The sequence below is a fragment of the Schistocerca nitens genome, chromosome 11, assembly GCF_023898315.1.
Source record: "Schistocerca nitens isolate TAMUIC-IGC-003100 chromosome 11, iqSchNite1.1, whole genome shotgun sequence".
Classification (NCBI taxonomy): domain Eukaryota; kingdom Metazoa; phylum Arthropoda; class Insecta; order Orthoptera; family Acrididae; genus Schistocerca; species Schistocerca nitens.
In genome coordinates this window covers 103720395-103738669 of record NC_064624.1, presented here as the reverse complement: position 1 = coordinate 103738669, position 18275 = coordinate 103720395, and the positions used below count along the sequence as shown (strand labels likewise).

The 18275-nt window shown below is 43.2% G+C and overlaps 1 protein-coding gene across 3 annotated transcripts in view; it reads right to left on the bottom strand.

Annotated features, from left to right (window-relative positions):
- Positions 1-18275, bottom strand: part of LOC126213133 (sorting nexin-13-like) — a 399760-nt gene that overhangs the window by 16199 nt on the left and 365286 nt on the right. For all 3 annotated transcript variants that reach the window (XM_049940749.1, XM_049940751.1, XM_049940750.1), the window contains one exon: positions 12546-12700. In XM_049940749.1, the coding sequence (XP_049796706.1) occupies positions 12546-12700 (155 nt within the window). The remainder of the gene's footprint in view (positions 1-12545; positions 12701-18275) is intronic.

Genomic DNA, 18275 nt, shown 5'->3' with positions numbered 1-18275 from the left:
AAGGAGATTGCACCATTGCTATCTTATAACTGTGATTTGTTATTTCTTTTGTTTTTTAGGTGGAACCCACTAAACAGACTGCCTATACGACATCTGTATGACCTCTTGTGGAGTACTGCTGCACGGCATGGGCTCCTTATCAGACAGAATTGGTGGTGGACACCAAAAAAACAGTTCACAGGACAGCTCATTTTATATTACTGCAAAATAGGGGAGAGAGTATCACAAATATGATAAACGAGTTGGTATGGCAATTATCAAAACAGTGGTATTTTTCACAGTGGCAAGATCTTTTCACAAAATTTCAATCGCCGACTCCCTCCTCCGAATGCAAAAATATTTCGTCAGTTCCATCTTACACAGGGAGGAATGACCATCACAACAAAATAATAATACAGATCAGACCTCGAACGGTGTTCATTTTTCCCACATGTCATAGGATAATGGGGCGTCAAAAAATAATATTGAATTTGTTTTATGAAACCACTGCCAAGTCTCAAGCATGGGATGCCTAGAAGTTATGTAGATGTAGATGAAAAAATATACATCTAGTAACAAATAAAATTTTGTCTGTTGCACAGCCAATATAAACAGATTACTTTGTTTTGATTTACTATTAGAGCGATACTTTTAAAGATTTAAATATTATAATAGATAAATAAAAATTAATAACACAACATGTGAAATGCTTCAGAAGGGGAAAAATAATAAAAATAAAAAAAAGTTAATAAGATGATTAAAATGTTAAGTCAAAGCATTTAGAAATAAGAAACATACACTGATGGAAAAAAAATCACAACACCATGGAATAATTAATATAGAATAATGAAATTACAGGAATACATTTGTCTAGATGACACATTTAAGGGATTAACATAGCTAGATCACAGGTTAATATAAGTGAGCGATTGCCAATGTGAAATGATTTTACATTAATAACCGGTGCAACCACCAGAATTTTGAACGCAAATATGCAAGCAAAGTGTCGTTCAGGTGTCGGATGTCAGTTTACGGTACGGAGTTCCACGCCCGATACACTCGAGATACTTAATGCCGGGGATGTCGCCAGAGTTATCGTCCGACGACGTTCCGTACGTGCTCAATCGGAGACAGATCTGGCGATCGAGCAGGTCGAGGCAACGTGTCGACACTCCGAAGAGCACGTCGGGCTATTACAGTGTTACGTGCACGAGTGTTATGTCGAAAAGCACGCCTCCGGAATGCTGTTCACGAACAGAGGACAACAGGTCAAACCACCAGACTGAAGTACAAATTTGCATTCAGAGTGCACGGGATAACCGAGGAGTGTTCCTGCTGTCACAAAATCACACACCAAACTGAAACTCTAGGTGTAAGTCCAGTGTGTCTAGCTGCAGAGAGGTCGGTTGCAGGCCCTCATATGGTCTCCTCCTAACCGACAGATGGCCGTCACTGGCACTGAGACAAAACCAGCTTTCATCAGAAAACACAGCAGATCTTCACCCTGCCCCCCAATGAGCTCTCACTCGACAGCACTAAAGTCGCAGGTGGTGGTGGTTGGGCGTCGGTGGAATGCACACTACAGGGTGTCTGGCTCGGAGCTGTCCTCGATGTAACCAATTTGTACTAGTGCAGGGGTGGGCAAATAGTAGCCCGCAGGCCACATGTGGCCCGCAGAGGGGTTTTGGTGGCCCGCCAAGACATTTACAAAAATCATAGGAGAAACAAAATTTCCCTTCCCCGAGCGACTAAAAACTCCGCGTGCGTCTGCGCAACTCGGTAGTGCGTACTACCGACAGATGTCTCTAAAGTCAAGCAACCAACCTAGCTGCACGTGGGCGCAGTGGGTTATGGGAGCACTACCATCAGCCACCACGGGCACGGAAAAAAGCACTGTGCATCCTGCTACTGGCGCAAATTTATGCTCCACGCGGTGGCCGATGGGAGCGCGGTATTTCTCCCGCGCCGAGTAAATAGCACGACGTTCAGAGCAATTTTCTTCTTTTTTGGGTGGTTTACTTGTGTTTTGTCTGTGCAGCAGTACAACATAACATTTTATTTATTTATTTATTTTTCCCCCTCAGTGCAATCATGACTCCTAAGAAGAAGCGTAAAGTCGGTGATAAGTGCCATCTGTTCAATGAAGACTGGAAGACCAAATATTTCTTTACTGATGCGGGAAATAAAGCCGCACGTTTACTATGCCACGATACAGTTGCCGTATTCAAGGAGTACAATTTTAAACGACATCACGAAACAAAACACAGTGACTTTGGCTGCAAACTCTCAGATGAAGAACGAAAAATAAAAGCGGCAGAGTTCGTGAAACGCTCGAAGAAGCAACAAACGTTATTTATGAAGTAAACACCGCTTCACAATAGTGCTACAGAAGCAAGTTTCAAGGTGGCCTATAATTGCTAAACGAAAAAAACCTTTTTCGGGTGGCGAGTTTATTAAACAGCGCACGGCAGAGTGTGCAAGTGTATTGTGTTCTGATGTTGAAACCAAATTTGAGAGCATTTCATTGTCAAGGATAATAATTAGTGTGTTGTTCCACTGCGGTGCCAACTACTGCTCAAATTGCTGCTGCAGATGCCAGAGCTATACGCCAAATATGAAGGTCTTCCCTCTCGGTGTTGCCACACTACTGTCTGGACCCAATCTTCTAAGAGACCGTACCATCTCTTGACCACAACAGCCAGCAGTCGTGTACATTGGCTAAATTCCTGCCACATATTAGTGCGCAGAAGGAACATCCGGCTTCTTGTAGCCCTATTACACAACCTCGTTCAAACTGTGTGGGGTGTTCATAATGCCATCTTTGTCACCTTAAAGGCATTCTTGAAAAACATCCGTCCATCACGTCCAATCTCAAACGTAACTGACGCTCACTAACATCACTGTGTGTATTTACAGAAAACGTGATTTGCATCCTCACCGCGGTGCCACTATGGGAGATGTTCTCGAGCTGGAGACAAGCACACGAAAGAGACTGCTAAACATTTAACCTTCTGAATGAAAAAGTTCTTCCCAAATAGGACACACATATATTAACACAAGCCACCTCATATATGCAAGGCCACTGTCTTTGCCCACTGGAAACTAACTGAAATTGCACCTGAAATGAGCAGCAACCTCTTGGTGTAGGTACTGTGCTAGGGGGAGGGGGAGGGGGAGGGGAGGAGGATAGCAGGGTAGTAGTGGGGTGAGGGAAGATGCTGCACTGCTGTGGGAGTGTGCAAGGGCATGGTGGGGGACAGGATAAGGCAGCTAGGTAGGCTGTGCTGGGAGGAGTGCAAGATGTATCCTGTGGCCAAAGGGAAGCAGCAAAGGGCATAGGTAAGTGGAGAACAGGGACTGGTGAAGATTTAGGCTGGGGGAGTTTTGGGAACAAAGGATATACAGCAGGGAGAGTTCCCACCTGTGACATTCAGTAAAGTTGTTTGGGCAGTGGTAAAATTTGCTGTCTTAAAGAGCGCACCGCAGCACGTAGTGTACAGCAGTCGCCCTCCGTTTCTGGCGGTGGCGCCGCTGTGGCAATCGCAGCTTTGGTGTCTCCCTCTAGTGGGAAAGGCGAAAGGTTGCCTGTTCACGTGCATTTAAAGGGCACTATGAGCTCGTTAAAAGGGCGAGTCTGGTCAGTTGGACAGCCGGGTCAGTGTGGGGCAGTCAGTGTCTGCCTGTCGTCCGGAGTGTTAGTATGTGTTAGGCCGCCAGTCTGCTCGAGTTTGTTCAGGCAATGGTCACTGGCGGTTGCACCGATCGGTCGATCGGTCGTGCACTGAGACATGACGTGACTTGTCTGCCTCGAACGTCGGCACGTGTGAGGTCGCCACGTGAATCCAGTGGGCCGCACTGTATAGCGAGGGGTAGTGGCTTCGCGGTCGACACGCGAGTAACACGAGTCAAACCACGGCATCGGGCTGGTCGGTGCGAGCTGTGACGCCGTGAGAGGGGAGATCGCCGCGCCTTCCTGCGTCCGTCGGAGTGGTCGGCAGCGGACAGTTCGGAAGAGCGTTGGGGGTGCTGCGTCAGGTCTTTGCCAGAAATCACAGTTCATTAAAAGTTAAGTGATTGGAGATATGTTGTTTCATTTACTTGTTGAATTCTACTTGTTTTCTTGGTGAGGTCACCAGCCGCTTTATTTTGGGGTCGTCCCACCATTGTTCCCCGTTTTCCCACCTGTGGGAAGATGGTTATTTATTAATTGGGTGGTCTGTTTTTCCCTTGTGGAGTAGGGGCAGGTTAGAGCAATCTGCGGTTCAGGTTGTTCAGTAATCCCCGACATTAATAGCTGCCTCTGTCATCTTAGTCGGATTCGGTGTTAACGAATTTATTGCTTAAGGTGTAAAAGGCCGAATTCCTGAAATATGTTTTTATCCTGCCTATCATCTTGCGAGGCGGTATATGTGTAATATGGAGCATGTTTGTATATTTTATGTAAGACTGCATTTGATGGATTTTATTTAAATGGTCAATTTAGTATATAAAGTTGCCACGCTTCCACTGTAAGAGTTCTTTAAAAAACAAGTTGCACTTTTGGTGGCAAATAATTTTTAATGTGAGTCTTTTGTACTATTTCCATCCCTCCTATCAATTGTATGTGTGTGTGAGTTGTTAAAATTTTCAGTTTAAAGTAATCTGGTGTGTTGCAGATTTGCACCAGTGTAGTTTTTCAGAGGTGGTTGTGAGCGGTCGTGACTACGGCCGTGTTAAAAGGGAGCAGCAAACTTCTCAGCCCGAAAGCTCGTACTGTCAAAAAACACGTTATTTCTGCCTCTGAATAAATTGTAACTTGATATTTAAAGGGTGCTTTCCAACTATAATTTTTAATATTTTTTAAGAGAGGGCTTTTAGGATGAAAAGTTTCCATTTGTTGAAAGAAATTTGTTTTCATCAGTTACCCACTGGCAACTACTTCCATGCTCACATAGTGTGATTAACTGTGTTAATGTTCTTGATGAATCGCCAGTAAGTAAAGTAAATACTTTAAGAAAAGACTTTGACAGTAAATCCACCGTTCAATACTGGTAGCAGGGTAGTAGTGGGGTGAGGGAAGATGCTGCACTGCTGTGGGAGTGCAAGGGCATGGTGGGGGACAGGATAAGGCAGCTAGGTAGGCTGTGCTGTGCTGTGCTGTGCTGTGGCCAAAGGGAAGCAGCAAAGGGCATAGGTAAGTGGAGAGCAGGGACTGGTGAAGATTTAGGCAGGGGGGAGTTTTGGGAACAAAGGATATACGGCAGGGAGAGTTCCCACCTGTGAAATTAAGGAAAGCTGTTGTCAGCGGGAAGGGTCCCGATGGGGGCAGACTGTGAATCGTCGCACTGAAGCACACTGTGTCGGACGGCACGTTCGGCACCTGTGGGGTCCAGCTGTCTGACAGCCACAGTTTGGCAGCGACTATTCGTGTGGACGGACAGCTCGTCAGTTGTCCTACCCGCATACGGTGCAGCTGTGGCCTAGTTTGTAGTTCTGTGAACTGCTTTCACAGGTAGCTCCGCCTCTGACAGGGCCGGAGCAGATGCCGGTCAGAGGACGTACGGGACAGGTCTCGCGTCTAGGACTGTTACGGGGATACGAGCCACGAGAAAAGAGGTTCTGAAGGGGGTGGAGTGGGGTCGGATAAGGGTATTACGTAGGTTCGGTAGGTTGCGCAATACCACTGTCGAAAAGGTAGGGAGGATATTCCTCGTTACAGAGCACGAACAGAGGTAGTCGAGTCCCTGGCGAAGAATGGGATTCGGTGCTCCAGTCCCGGATGGCCTTTTACGCTACCCGTATTCTACTCTTTTCTCCCTATCCCCTCCAACTCCGCTATCCCAGCATAGCCTCCCAACTGTGCCCGTAGAGACCCTATCCTGTCCCCGTCGAGTCTCTGCGCCCTCCCCACTCCTACCCTGCTATCACTCCCTATCCCTCCCCTACGCCTCGTCCTTACCCCCACCACCCGACCCCAGTAGACTGCCGACCATTTCAGATAAAGTTGCAGACTGCAGTCGGGCCCTTGCACGACTGTGCGTGTGCGAGTTGTGTCCGTCTGAATTTGTTCGTCTTCTATTTCGTAAGGAGGGCTCTTTTTGACTGAAAGCTTTAATGTTTAGCAGTCTGTTTCACTATGCCTGTCTGCGATTCAACGCTTCCTCTGTCTGATGAGTGGCAATCTATCCTTTTCAACAAAAATAAACAATTTTTGAAAATATAATTGGATAGATAAAAAATCTACTCACGAAGTGCGGCAGGAGAACACACAATTACATAAACAATATTATAAGAAAGAAAGGTGCTACTCACTATACAATGAAGATGTGCAGTCGCAGATAGTCACAACAAAAAAACTATCACAATTACAGCTTTAGTCCGTTAAGGCATTTAATAGGCTGACCACAACACACTCTCTCTCTCTCTCTCTCTCTCTCTCTCTCTCTCTCTCTCAAACGTGTGCATGCAAACGCAACTCACCCACACGACTGCAGTCTCAGGCAACTGAAACCATACTGCGAGCAACAGCACTCCTGTGCGTATGTCTATCTATTAACTGCCGAAAGCTGTAATTGTGAGAGTCTTTTTGTTGTGCCTACCTGTGACTCGGAATCTCCGCTATATGGTGAGTAGCAACTTTCCTTCTCATAATATTTTTATTAAAAATGAAATTTCTGCAGCTGTACTTAAGATTATTTATTTACTTCGCTACTAGTTTCGTTGTTGCATCAACGCCATCTTCGGACCCGTACACTTTGGTGAAATCAGGTGCTCCTCACACACATTTCTCAAATCTGTGTTGTGAGTGGCAGCTGTGTGTCGCTGGTGAGCACACACTGGGCTGATAAAAGCTACAGGATATCTCCTACTGGTTGTGCACAATGTTCTTCCAACCAATTGCAAACAATTGTGGCTCAGTGACAGAGCACATTGCCATCCATAAAAAATTCCATCATTGTTTGGGAACGCGAAGTCTACAAACGGTTACAGACGATCTCCAAGTACCCAAACATAACCACTGCCAGTGAACGATCGGTTCAGTCAGATCGGAGGACCCGGTCTATTTCGTGTAAACACAGCACACACCATTCTGGAACCACAATCAGTTTGCACGGTGCCTTGTTGACGACTCGGGTTCATAGCTTTTTGGGGTCTGCCTCACACTCAGACCCCACCATCAGCTCTTACCAACTGAAATTGGAACTCATCTGGCCAGGCTACGGTTTTCCAGTCTTTTAGGGTCCAACCGATACTGTCAGAGCCCAGAAGAGCCGCTGCAGGTGATGCCGTGCTGTCAGCAAAGACACTCCAGTCAGTCGTCTTCTACCGTAGCCTATTCGTGCTAAATTTCGTTGCACTGTCCCAGGTAATACATTTGCCACACATCCCACATCGATTCCGTGCAGTGCTCGGCTGTAAGCACAGACAACTCTACGCAAATTCTGCTGCTCTCGGTCGTTAAGCGAAGGCAGTCAGCCACGGTGTTGTCCGTGGTGAGAGGTGATGCCTGGAATTTGGTATTCTCGGCACAGTCTTCACACTGTGGATCTCAGAAAATTGCTTCCCAAACGATTTATGAAATGGAATTTTCCACGTGCTGAAAGCCTGTTTATTCCTCTAGTGCAGCCATAATTACATCGGAAACCTTTTCGTGACTCCCCTGTGTAGAAATGACAGCTCTGCCGATGCAATGTCTTTTGTGCCTTGTGTACACAATACTACTGTCATCTATACAGGGTGTTACGAAAAGGTACAGCCAAACTTTCAGGAAACATTCCTCACACACAAATAAAGAAAAGATGTTATGTGGACATGTGTCCGGAAACGCTTACTTTCCATGTTAGAGCTCATTTTAGTTTCGTCCACCTACGCTGAATGGAGCACGTTATCGTGATTTCATACGGGATACTCTACCTGTGCTGCAAGAACATCTGCCTTTACAAGTACGACACATGTGGTTAATGCACGATGGAGCTCCTGCACATTTCAGTCAAAGTGTTCGTACGCTTCTCAACAACAGATTCGGTGACCAATGGGTTGGTAGAGGCGGACCAATTCTATGGGACTCCATGCTCTCCTGACCTCAACCCTCTCGACTTTCATTTATGGGGCATTTGAAAGCTCTCGTCTATGCAACCACGGTACCAAATTTAGAGACTCTTCGTGCTCGTATTGTGGACGGCTGTGATACAATATGCCGTTCTCCAGGGCTGCACCAGCGCATCAGGGATTCCGTGCGACAGAGGCTGGATGCACGTATCCTCGCTAACGGAGGACATTTTGAACATTTCCTGTAACAAGGTGTTTGAAGTCACGCTGGTACGTTCTGTTGCTGTGTGTTTCCATTCCATGATTAATGTGATTTGAAGAGAAGTAATAAAATGAGCTCTAAAATGGAAAGTAAGCGTTTCTGGACACATGTCCACATAACATATTTTCTTTCCTTGTCTGTGAGGAATGTTTCCTGAAAGTTTGGCAGTACCTTTTTGTAACACCCTGTATACCTGCATATTGCTATCCCATGTGTTTTGTCACCTCAATGTATTTCCACTGGCCTGGTACCACGAGTTTGCGGTTTTGTGCTGGGAACCTTGAAGAAAACAGCAACTCTGCATAAAGTTTTGTTTGTAAGTGTGGGGATCACGCTACAGAAACACACCAAGTGTCGAACCAAGCTTTTCGAGATAATGCTTCGCGCCAGACACAGACAAATGAAGCACTTAGGCATTTCAAAAATTGGAGAACACCGGTTGATGCTGGTAACCTTTCTAGTCAGCAGTCAACTGGCATCACACCAGTAAATGTCCAGAAACTGAGAGGTGTATTTCTGCACGGTTAAGGATAGACCATCCGAGATGTCTACAACATCTTACGAACAAGTTTTGGTACATCTCAACGTATTCTGTCGCGCGAACTGAATTACTGAGGTGATTGAAAATAAAAGAGTCTGTCCCTCCTGGTGAGACGATGAATAACGAGTTCTACATCGATGTTCTGGAGCATTTCATTTCAGGGAGACCACAAGAAGAAAATGTTCACAGAAGTTGCATTCATCCGTGAAATCCGTAGAGCTGCAGATGACAGTGCTCAGACAGATGCCGTGATCGTTGACTTCAGAAAGGCATTTCACATCATACTGCACTGCCATTTAGTGGGGGAAGGGGGGAAGAGTTTACTGAGTATCGGACCTGATTTGTGACTGGACTCAACTCTTCTTTGAAGATACAACTCAACACCTAGCTCTTAATGGAATTAACTGAACAGATGTGAAGGTAATTTCCAGAGTACCGTATTTACTCGAATCTAAGCTGCACTTTTTTTTCCGGTTTTTGTAATCCAAAAAACCGCCTGCCGCTTAGAATCGAGTGCAAAGTAAGCGGAAGTTCTGAAAAATGTTGGTAGGTGCCGCCACAACTAACTTCTGCCGTCGAATATATGTAGCGTTACACAGGCGTGCTTTGCAGGCACAAAGATAAATACTGGCACCAAAACCTCTGCATCAGTAAATAAATTTAAAAAAAAGGTGGAAGACGAGCTTTTTACTCCGCCCCGAGTTTCGACCACTGCATTTTCATACATTATCCAACGAAGTAATTACAAATGCCGTATTGTTCATCTTCGAATGTAGCAGCATTTCAATGTACCACGAAAATCCGACTGGCAAGCCTGTTTGGGATGTTCGTCAATATGGCCAACTCTATGTTCTGAATTTTTTCCTACCTGTGACAAGAGATGGTTGCTAATAAGAACTTTTATGAATTGTGTGAATCACATGCAGTATTCCCTTCGCCATAAGAATAATACGAATATAAACATTTTGCCCTGTATTCTTTCGTGTTTGCTGCTATCTCATTTCAATCCCACCTGCCTAATAAACTAGAGTGAGACAACAGCAAACGCGGAAGAATATTCATATCATGTCATGTTTATATTCGTATTATTCTTAGGCCTAATAGTGATACAGTCAGAAATGAAGCACGGCAGTTGACTAGATTTTTAAATCTAAGATGACTAATTTTTGTGCAGAATGTAATGTATTAAAGAGGCGTCTGCAAAGATTTTCAGACGGTGAAAATTTTTCGCTAAACTCTCGTTCAGAACATCATCTATCATACGCAGTATATTATTTGGTTCTTGTTGATCATTATCAAAGAAAGCAGTAGTGTAAGTAACAACAAATGGCAGTCTCTTGCCATTGTTTCGCTAATGAGACAATAACTCTTTTTTTTTATTGTAAGCGGCGGCAGCGCGCACAAAATAAAGCCATGTCACGAGCGGCGATGGGTCGTTAACACTCATTATCAGAATGTGCCAAACAATGCGTGACACAGTACAGTAATTCATTTTCAGCTTAGAGTGACGTAAACACCTATAACAAAGAAAACGGCACTTATCAGATCAAAGAAAAATAAGCAATCAATTCAAACCAGACGAAGCACATGTAAAAGGAAGGGTACCCGTATAAATACATACGGAGTTCCTGACGCATAGCAGTGGCTACCTGGTAAAGCTTAACTGCTAAGCTTACGACTCGAACCAAAGTACTGTAGCTGTATCGTCATTCATTCGACCTAAATTGTGTCTCATATTAGAATGGACCAACTTTGTTGATTTGGAGGTGCGGCCTGAAACTTTTCTCTCCCCTTCAATTTCGAGAGTCAAATTTCAGGTGCGGCTTAGATTGGAGCAAATTTTTTTTCCTTGATTTTGAGTCTCATTTTTCAGGTGCGGCTTAGATTCGAGTAAATACGGTACCCACAGGAAGTGTGACAGGTATATGAATGTATATAAATGATCTAGTACAAACTGTCAGAAACTCTTAAGACTGTTTGCAGACAATACAGTTGTCTTAAAGAAACTGACACCACCAGAAGACCGTATCAATTTGGAGAATGACCTGCAGATGCTTGATGAATGGTGCTGGCTCTTGTAGTTGACCCTAAATCTAAATAAATGTTAACATATTGCACATACATAGGAAAAGAAATCCACTACTGTACAGCTACACTACTGATGACAAAGTGCTAGAAACAGTGTCTATCAAAAAATAGACAGGAGCACCTACCCAGGGCGGCCGTTAGGTAAAGCAGAAACCGAGCATATTCACAGTCAGAATCTGAAGGAAATTTAATTCGTCAACAGACGATGCAGCTTATAGGGCTCTTGTTTGATCAATTCTTGAGTATTGTTCATGAATCTGGGACCCTTACCAGGTAGGACTGATAGAAGAGACAGAGAAGATCCAACAAAGAGCTGCACGTTTCGTCTAGGCGTCGTTTGGTCGGTGCGAGAGGACTGCAGGGATGCTCAGCAAAGTCAAGTGCCAAACATTACAAGAGATGTGTTGAGCATCACGTAGAGACTTTCTGTGGAAATTTTGAGAGAGAAATTTTGAAGAAGAGTCGGACTACATATTACTTCCTCCCATATACATCTCGCAAAAACGCCAAGATGAGAAAATCTGACAAATTAGAGCTAATTCTAAGCCCTACCGACAAACATTCTGCTGTGCATCATTTGCAAGTGGAACAGGGAACGAGGTATCAGCAAGTGGTACCCGAAGTAACCCCGCCCCCCCCCCCTCACTCTTACACACACACACACACACACACACACACACACACACCTGCTGTGTGGTACCACATGCTGCTTGGTGGCTTGCTAAGTATGATGTAGAGGCAGATGTAGATAGATAGTCCAGCACAACAGTGCACGAACACATATGGCCTACAATGGTTGTAGTCAACCCAGACCTTACTGCCCACTTGTTGGTGTTAAATCTTTCTGAATGGCCAGCTGGCAGTAGGGGTGTTAAAAAAATTTTGGCGTACAGTACATGGTCTGTAGTTATTATTATTATATAATTTAACAATGAAAAGTGGCTGCTGGGTCTGAGTGGGTGTCAGCATCCAGAGTGTGTGTGTGTGTGTGTGTGTGTGTGTGTGTTTGTTTTTCTGCCTCTGACAAACACCTTGATGGCTGAAAGCTCACTTTCTGACAGTCTTTTTGATGTGCCTACCTGCAGCTGAGCATCTCCTCTATGTAGTAGCAAATTTCCTTTTCAATATTGTAATATCATATGCTTTAACTTTTTGTAGCTCTACTTTATGTATTTTATAAAGTAAAGTTACTGCCCATTACTGTGGAACCGGTGAGGGTTTAGAAAATTTTATTAGCAACAGAGATACAAAGGTGCGCGGAAGGTGAAAGAGGTCGACTTACACTGCCGTACACAGTTCATGAATCTTTTGGCAGTTGTTCCACACACAAACACTGCACTAACAGACTTCACTCCATGTGCCTCCTTCCTTCCCCCCCTGCCCACCGAGGCGAAATTTATGTCGAAGGGGCAACCATTTGGAGTGGTACTGCAGAGGATATGAAACAACATAACAAAGAAAAACAGAAAGGATGCATTTAAAAGTGGCGGAAACAGGGGATTGGCGTATTTGCACAAAAGGATTCCTTTGAAGGTGGCAGTGCACAATGAGAGCGTGGCAAGACACAGTAATGTTAATTGGTATATCTGGGGAACATTTGAACACCATACCGTATCTGGAGAGAAAAAGATATTCCACCACTCTGACCTGCTCGAGGTTGTTGTCCGGGAAGAGCGTCCGCAGCACTCCCTCCAGCAGCACGTGCAGCAGGCGCCGGTTGAGCACCGGCCTCTGGAACAGCTCGAACACGCGCAGAAGCCCGCGCCGCGCCGTCTCGCTCCCGATTATGTGCTTCAGCTCGTCTGCAAAGTACACGACCCTGCAGTAATGCTCCGCTAGATTTCACGTATCGCTCCATTTTCTGGACTACTGTTACACCGTTATTTTGGTCGAAGGTGAAGAGGGGGCAGAGTTAAGAAGGGGGCGGAAGGTTCACGAGGGTGGCAGCGCTGTACCGGTGGCGGGGTTGTACAAGTGGTGGGGTGCCAGTCTAACCGGACGCAACATTTGGAGTTGACGGGTCCGAGCAGGTAAGAGTGGGACGATGTCACACTGGATAGTGGACAGTGGGATTACACGGCACGGGATGACGGGGAGAAGGGGATGGGCATCCCTAAGGAAGAGGATTAGAACTTGTGGAACAACTTTGATAAATATGACGAACAGGGAAGACAATTTAGGAAAAGTGATTAGGCACGATTGGATACACTGCCTGATTGTAAACCTGTAGTGTAGAAGTCGTCGAGGATGTGGAATGTACAGGAAAAACTAAAGTACACAATACACAGTTACCAAACAACAGATGCGCTACTTTTCCCGTACTAGGCATATACCATCTGGTTGACAGTATCCAGACATGTTTTTGTGGACATTAATATTGAGGGCGTCCGCCTGTGTGTCAAACAATTAAATGCAGTCTGGAAGGAAAACTGAGAGTAGAAACACAGGCAAACTTTTTAAAGTTATGGCTGTATCTGTACTTCCATATGGGAGAAAAACCACAGGCCACTGAGGCCAAGAGCCATGCACAGTCAGCAGACATCAAATTCCTTCGCATAAGCAAAGTACCAGGTGATCGAAAAGTCTGTGTAAATTTGAAAACTTAATAAACCAAGGAATAATGTAGATAGAGAGGTAAAAATTGACACACATGCTTGGAATGACATGGGGTTTTATTAGAACAAAAAGTATTGCTAGACGCATGAAAGGTCTCTTGCGCGCATCATTTGGTGATGATCGTGTGCTCAGCCGCCACTTTCGTCACGCTTGGCCTCCCAGGTCCCCAGACCTCAGTCCGTGCGATTATTGGCTCTGTGGTTACCTGAAGTCGCAAGTGTGTCGTGATCGACCGACATCTCTAGGGATGCTGAAAGACAACATCCGACACCAATGCCTCACTGTAAATCCGGACATGCTTTACAGTGCTGTTCACAACATTATTCCTCAACTACAGCTATTGTTGAGGAATGATGGTGGACACATTGAGCATTTCCTGTAAAGATCATCATCTTTGCTTTGTCTTACTTTATTATGCTAATTATTGCTGTTCTGATCAGATGAAGCGCCATCTGTCGGACATTTTTTGAAGTTCTGTATTGTTTTGGTTCTAATAAAACCCCATGTCATTCCAAGCATGTGTGTCTATTTGTACCTCTCTATCTACATTATTCCATGATTTATTCAGTTTTCAAATTTATACGGACTTTTTGGTCACCCAGAATGTACATTATTGGATAAGATAAACAATAAATTAACAGGAGACCATAACGTTTTTAGGATCCTCAATAAAATAAAAGGTAGCGGTAGAAACTGTAGCAGCATTTAAATATTAGGTCAGTGCATAAAATTGTAGCACTTTTCTGTGTGTTTAATAAAAACAACAGATACACGTAAGAGACTTTAGTCATCAATAATACTGGGTGTACATAAAGTCAGGGAACACTTTGAATTATTTATTGCACAAGAACTAAACCTCATGGAGATATCATACATATTGCATTTTGAAGAGAAACTCCGAAAGTTTTTTTTTACAAACTTTCGATATGCGAATCACGAGTGACCTGGCAGGTGTCAATAAGGTAATCAAATTCTTGCCATAGCTGTCCCAGCACGGCATCACTGACTGTCACAGTCACTTCTTGTATTCTCTCCCGGAGCTCTGCTACGTGACGTGGTAGAGGTGGCACATACAGCAGATCTTTAATGCATCCCCAAAGAAAAGAGTCACACAGAGTGAGAACAGGTAATTGGGGGGCCATATCGTAAAACAGCTGTTCCTTCTGTAGCACGGCTGATCCATCACACTTGTGACCAGCGCAGACTATCGGCAAATTGCCAAACTATGCTCTCGTGTAATACATGGTGGGGGGGGTGGGGGGGGGTTGGGGGGGGGGGGGACTTTAAGAGTTTCTCTTCAAAATGACACATGTATGATATCTGTACAATGTTTTGTTCTTGTGCAATAAATAATTTGAAGTGTTCTCAGACTTTATGTACACCTTGTATATTCTCCTTCACTATGTTGAGCCATGTTTGGGGTCCATTTTTATCCGAAAATGAAGTTCTTTGAGGGCTGTTCAATAGAGAGCATAGAAGGTGAAAATATGATGGTGCAACACTGCCTGAATAAGGCAGTTGTGGAATGACATTCAAACCCAACTCCTTTATAGTGCTTTTTTTGTCAGTCTAGCAGAATGTGGAAGTAGCATTACTTCATGCAGTCTTCCTGGTCAGAGTTATCAGATTGTGTCTGCAACAGATCTCAGTTGTTGACAATAAGAGTCAGTAGTAATGGTTACATCTAAGGGAAGCAGTTTGTAGTACAGCACACCGTCGCTGTTTCACCAGGTGCGTAACATCTTTTGTGGATGTGTGCTGGTGTTTGTACAGAGAACTGCTGCTTTGTTTACAATCAACAATTCCTTTATTTCCATTATGATAATATAAGGACACCACTTCTCATCACCAATAATGACACAGGATAGAAATGGTCAGTGTTGTTCACGAGCCAATTGACGATGAGCGAGCAGACACACACACATGGCCACGTGCTGACTTTTGTGATTTTGGTTTTGAGCATGTGGTACACTTTCACCCGATTCTTGGGCCTTCCCCATTGGATGCAAATGTCACACAATGAGGGAATGATCACAGTTGAGTCATGCCATGTCAAATCAACACACTTTAAATAAAAATTTTACCTCACCCTCTTAGATTTTGCTGGAAGTTGGTATACTTATAGTGGGTACTGAAACTAAGAAAAATACGAAATTTCAATTTTTTACCTCAAACCATTCCTGAAATATGGTCTTGTAAACTTTTCAAAAACTGGTCAAAAATGTGTGAATGGACTTTTTTAAAATTGCCCTAGGAGCTGCCCTAATTGAGCTAGAGAACTGGGAAAGGTGTCATTTTGCAGCATTTTTCATGCTCTTTCCAGTGATAGACAAAAAACCTAGCTTCTAATTAATAACTTTTGTCAAAATGGTAATTAATATTTTGATTTAATTTTTTTTACAAAAGTACATAATTGAAAATTTTCAAAATATTTCCATAACTACTTCATACTGTTGTAAATCACATGGTAAAATATAAATGTGGGATGATGATGGGTTCATTGTTAAAAAAAAAATTCCAGACTCTTGTTTTTCACTAATGGCCCTAGTTTGACCAAACTGACCTTTAAGTTAGTACATCAGTAGAGGACCGTATACATAGGGCTTGATGCTGTACAATAATTCAGAGACTGGAGCCATTGTTGAGATGATGATGTCTGCATTGTTACCTTCTAAGGCTTTGTGTGCCTACAGCATTATTGTGCACTGTGGTTTTAGTGCAAATCAATTGTTACCTCTGTGTTGACCAGTCTGTATCTTTTATATTTAATAGTTCATTTTCAAGTAAATCTATACATTGAAGGACAGTTTATAAGTGGTTTTTGTACAAATGTGGAACCAAGTAAAAAGTGCAGTGCTGTAAGAGTGCAGTGTTGTAATCCACTGAAGAAGTCAAATCATTTTATTAGAGACAGAAAAAAACTGAGAAATGTCACAACATGGATGCCCAAATTATTTCCTCAAATACCAAGTGGTGCCAAGATTTGTGATAAATGTAGGGAAGATGTAACCAAATTGAAAAATACACCAGAGCCAATCAGTGATGAAAGTGTTGAAGAAGAATCTTCTGGATCAGAGATAATCATCCGAGACCAAGACCCTGACTTCACTCCAACTTCAGTAGCTGTTAAAACATTTAACACAACACTTCAAGAAATAGGTGAGTCCCCAATTGACAAGAGAAAACAAACATCTCGGCATTACACCAAATCAAAAGTGAAGAAAATCTCATCAATGACACGTAAACTTTTTGTTGCTCCTGAAACGTCTTCGTCAGATACTCATACTGATGAATCCGTTCTTGAAAATCTTAAAAGAAACTCTACAAACTCTATAAGTAGAGAAAAAAACTAGTGATTCTTACAAGTTCACCTGAAAAGTGGAGTGTCAGGAAAATAATGAGGGAATTTAATGCTCCTAATTACATTGTTCGACAGTCCAAAAAAATTTTGAAAGAGAAAGGATTTGTGGAAGGTCCAAACCCAAAACCAGGGATCAAAAAGACTTATTTTGTGTAACCTTAAAGAAGCTTACAAGCATTTTAAAGACAAGTTTCTTAACATAAAAATAGGTTTCTCTAAATTTGCTAAGTTGAGAACAAAACATTGTGTATTAGCTGGCAGGTGTGGCACACACACTGTCTGCATCTGCACAACTCACCAAAACATAAAATTAATGATAGAAAATGCCAAACTAAATACAGTAACAAACAGAAGCTTAAACAATTATAAGCAGTGCATTGCAAAAATGCTTTGCAACCCATCATCATCAGTTGATTGCAACATGGGAAACTGTGAATACTGCCCAGGAGAAACTGTCATGCGTAAAATTTTAAGACTCTTTTCATGAAAACTTAATTGAACAAGTTCAGTTCCGACAGTGGATGTCCGTTGACCGATGTAATCTGGAAATTGTTCAGAAAATTTCTGAAGAATTCATAGATTTATTTTGTAGTAAGATGTCGACTTTGATTCGGCATGACTTCATTGCCAAGCAACAATGAACATTCCTTAACTCCACAAGAGAAAACCTTATGAAATCTGAATTTGTTGTCATATGCGATTTTTCGGAAAATTCTAGTATAGTCCTACAGGATGAAGCTCAGAGTTTCCACTGGACAAGACAACAGATTACCATCCCTCCTTTTGTTATATATTACAAACAGGAAGACAAAATTGAGCATATGAGCTTTGTCATTGTTTCTCATTGCCTGGAGCACAATACAACTGCGGTTTACACCTTTCAAAAGAAATAAATTTCAAAAGATTCCAAAAAAGATATACTATTGTTCTGACGGTTCTGCCGCTCAGTATAAAAATAAGAAAATTTCCTCAACCTTTGCCTTCATGAGGAAGACTTCAACATAAAAGCTGAGTGGCACTTTTCAGCCACAGCACATGGGAAAGGGCCTTGTGATGGAGTAGGGGGTTCAGTAAAGAGACTGGCAGCTCGCGCAAGTTTGCAAAGACCATACGAAAATCAGAGCCAAACCGCACGAGATCTATTTGTGTGGGCAGTAGATAATATCACAAATGTTGATTTTGCATATTCCACTCAAGAAGACTACGCTGCTTCAGAAATATTCTTCAAAAGCCGACTTGAAGAGGCATTGACAATCAACGGAACACAGCAATTTCACGCTTTCATTCCCAACACTACATCAAAATTAATAGTCAAATACTTCTCAGGTGATATGCAGAGTTGGGAGAGGGATGGGTACATTTTAGAAAATAATGAAGAACTTGATGAAGTGAAAATAACT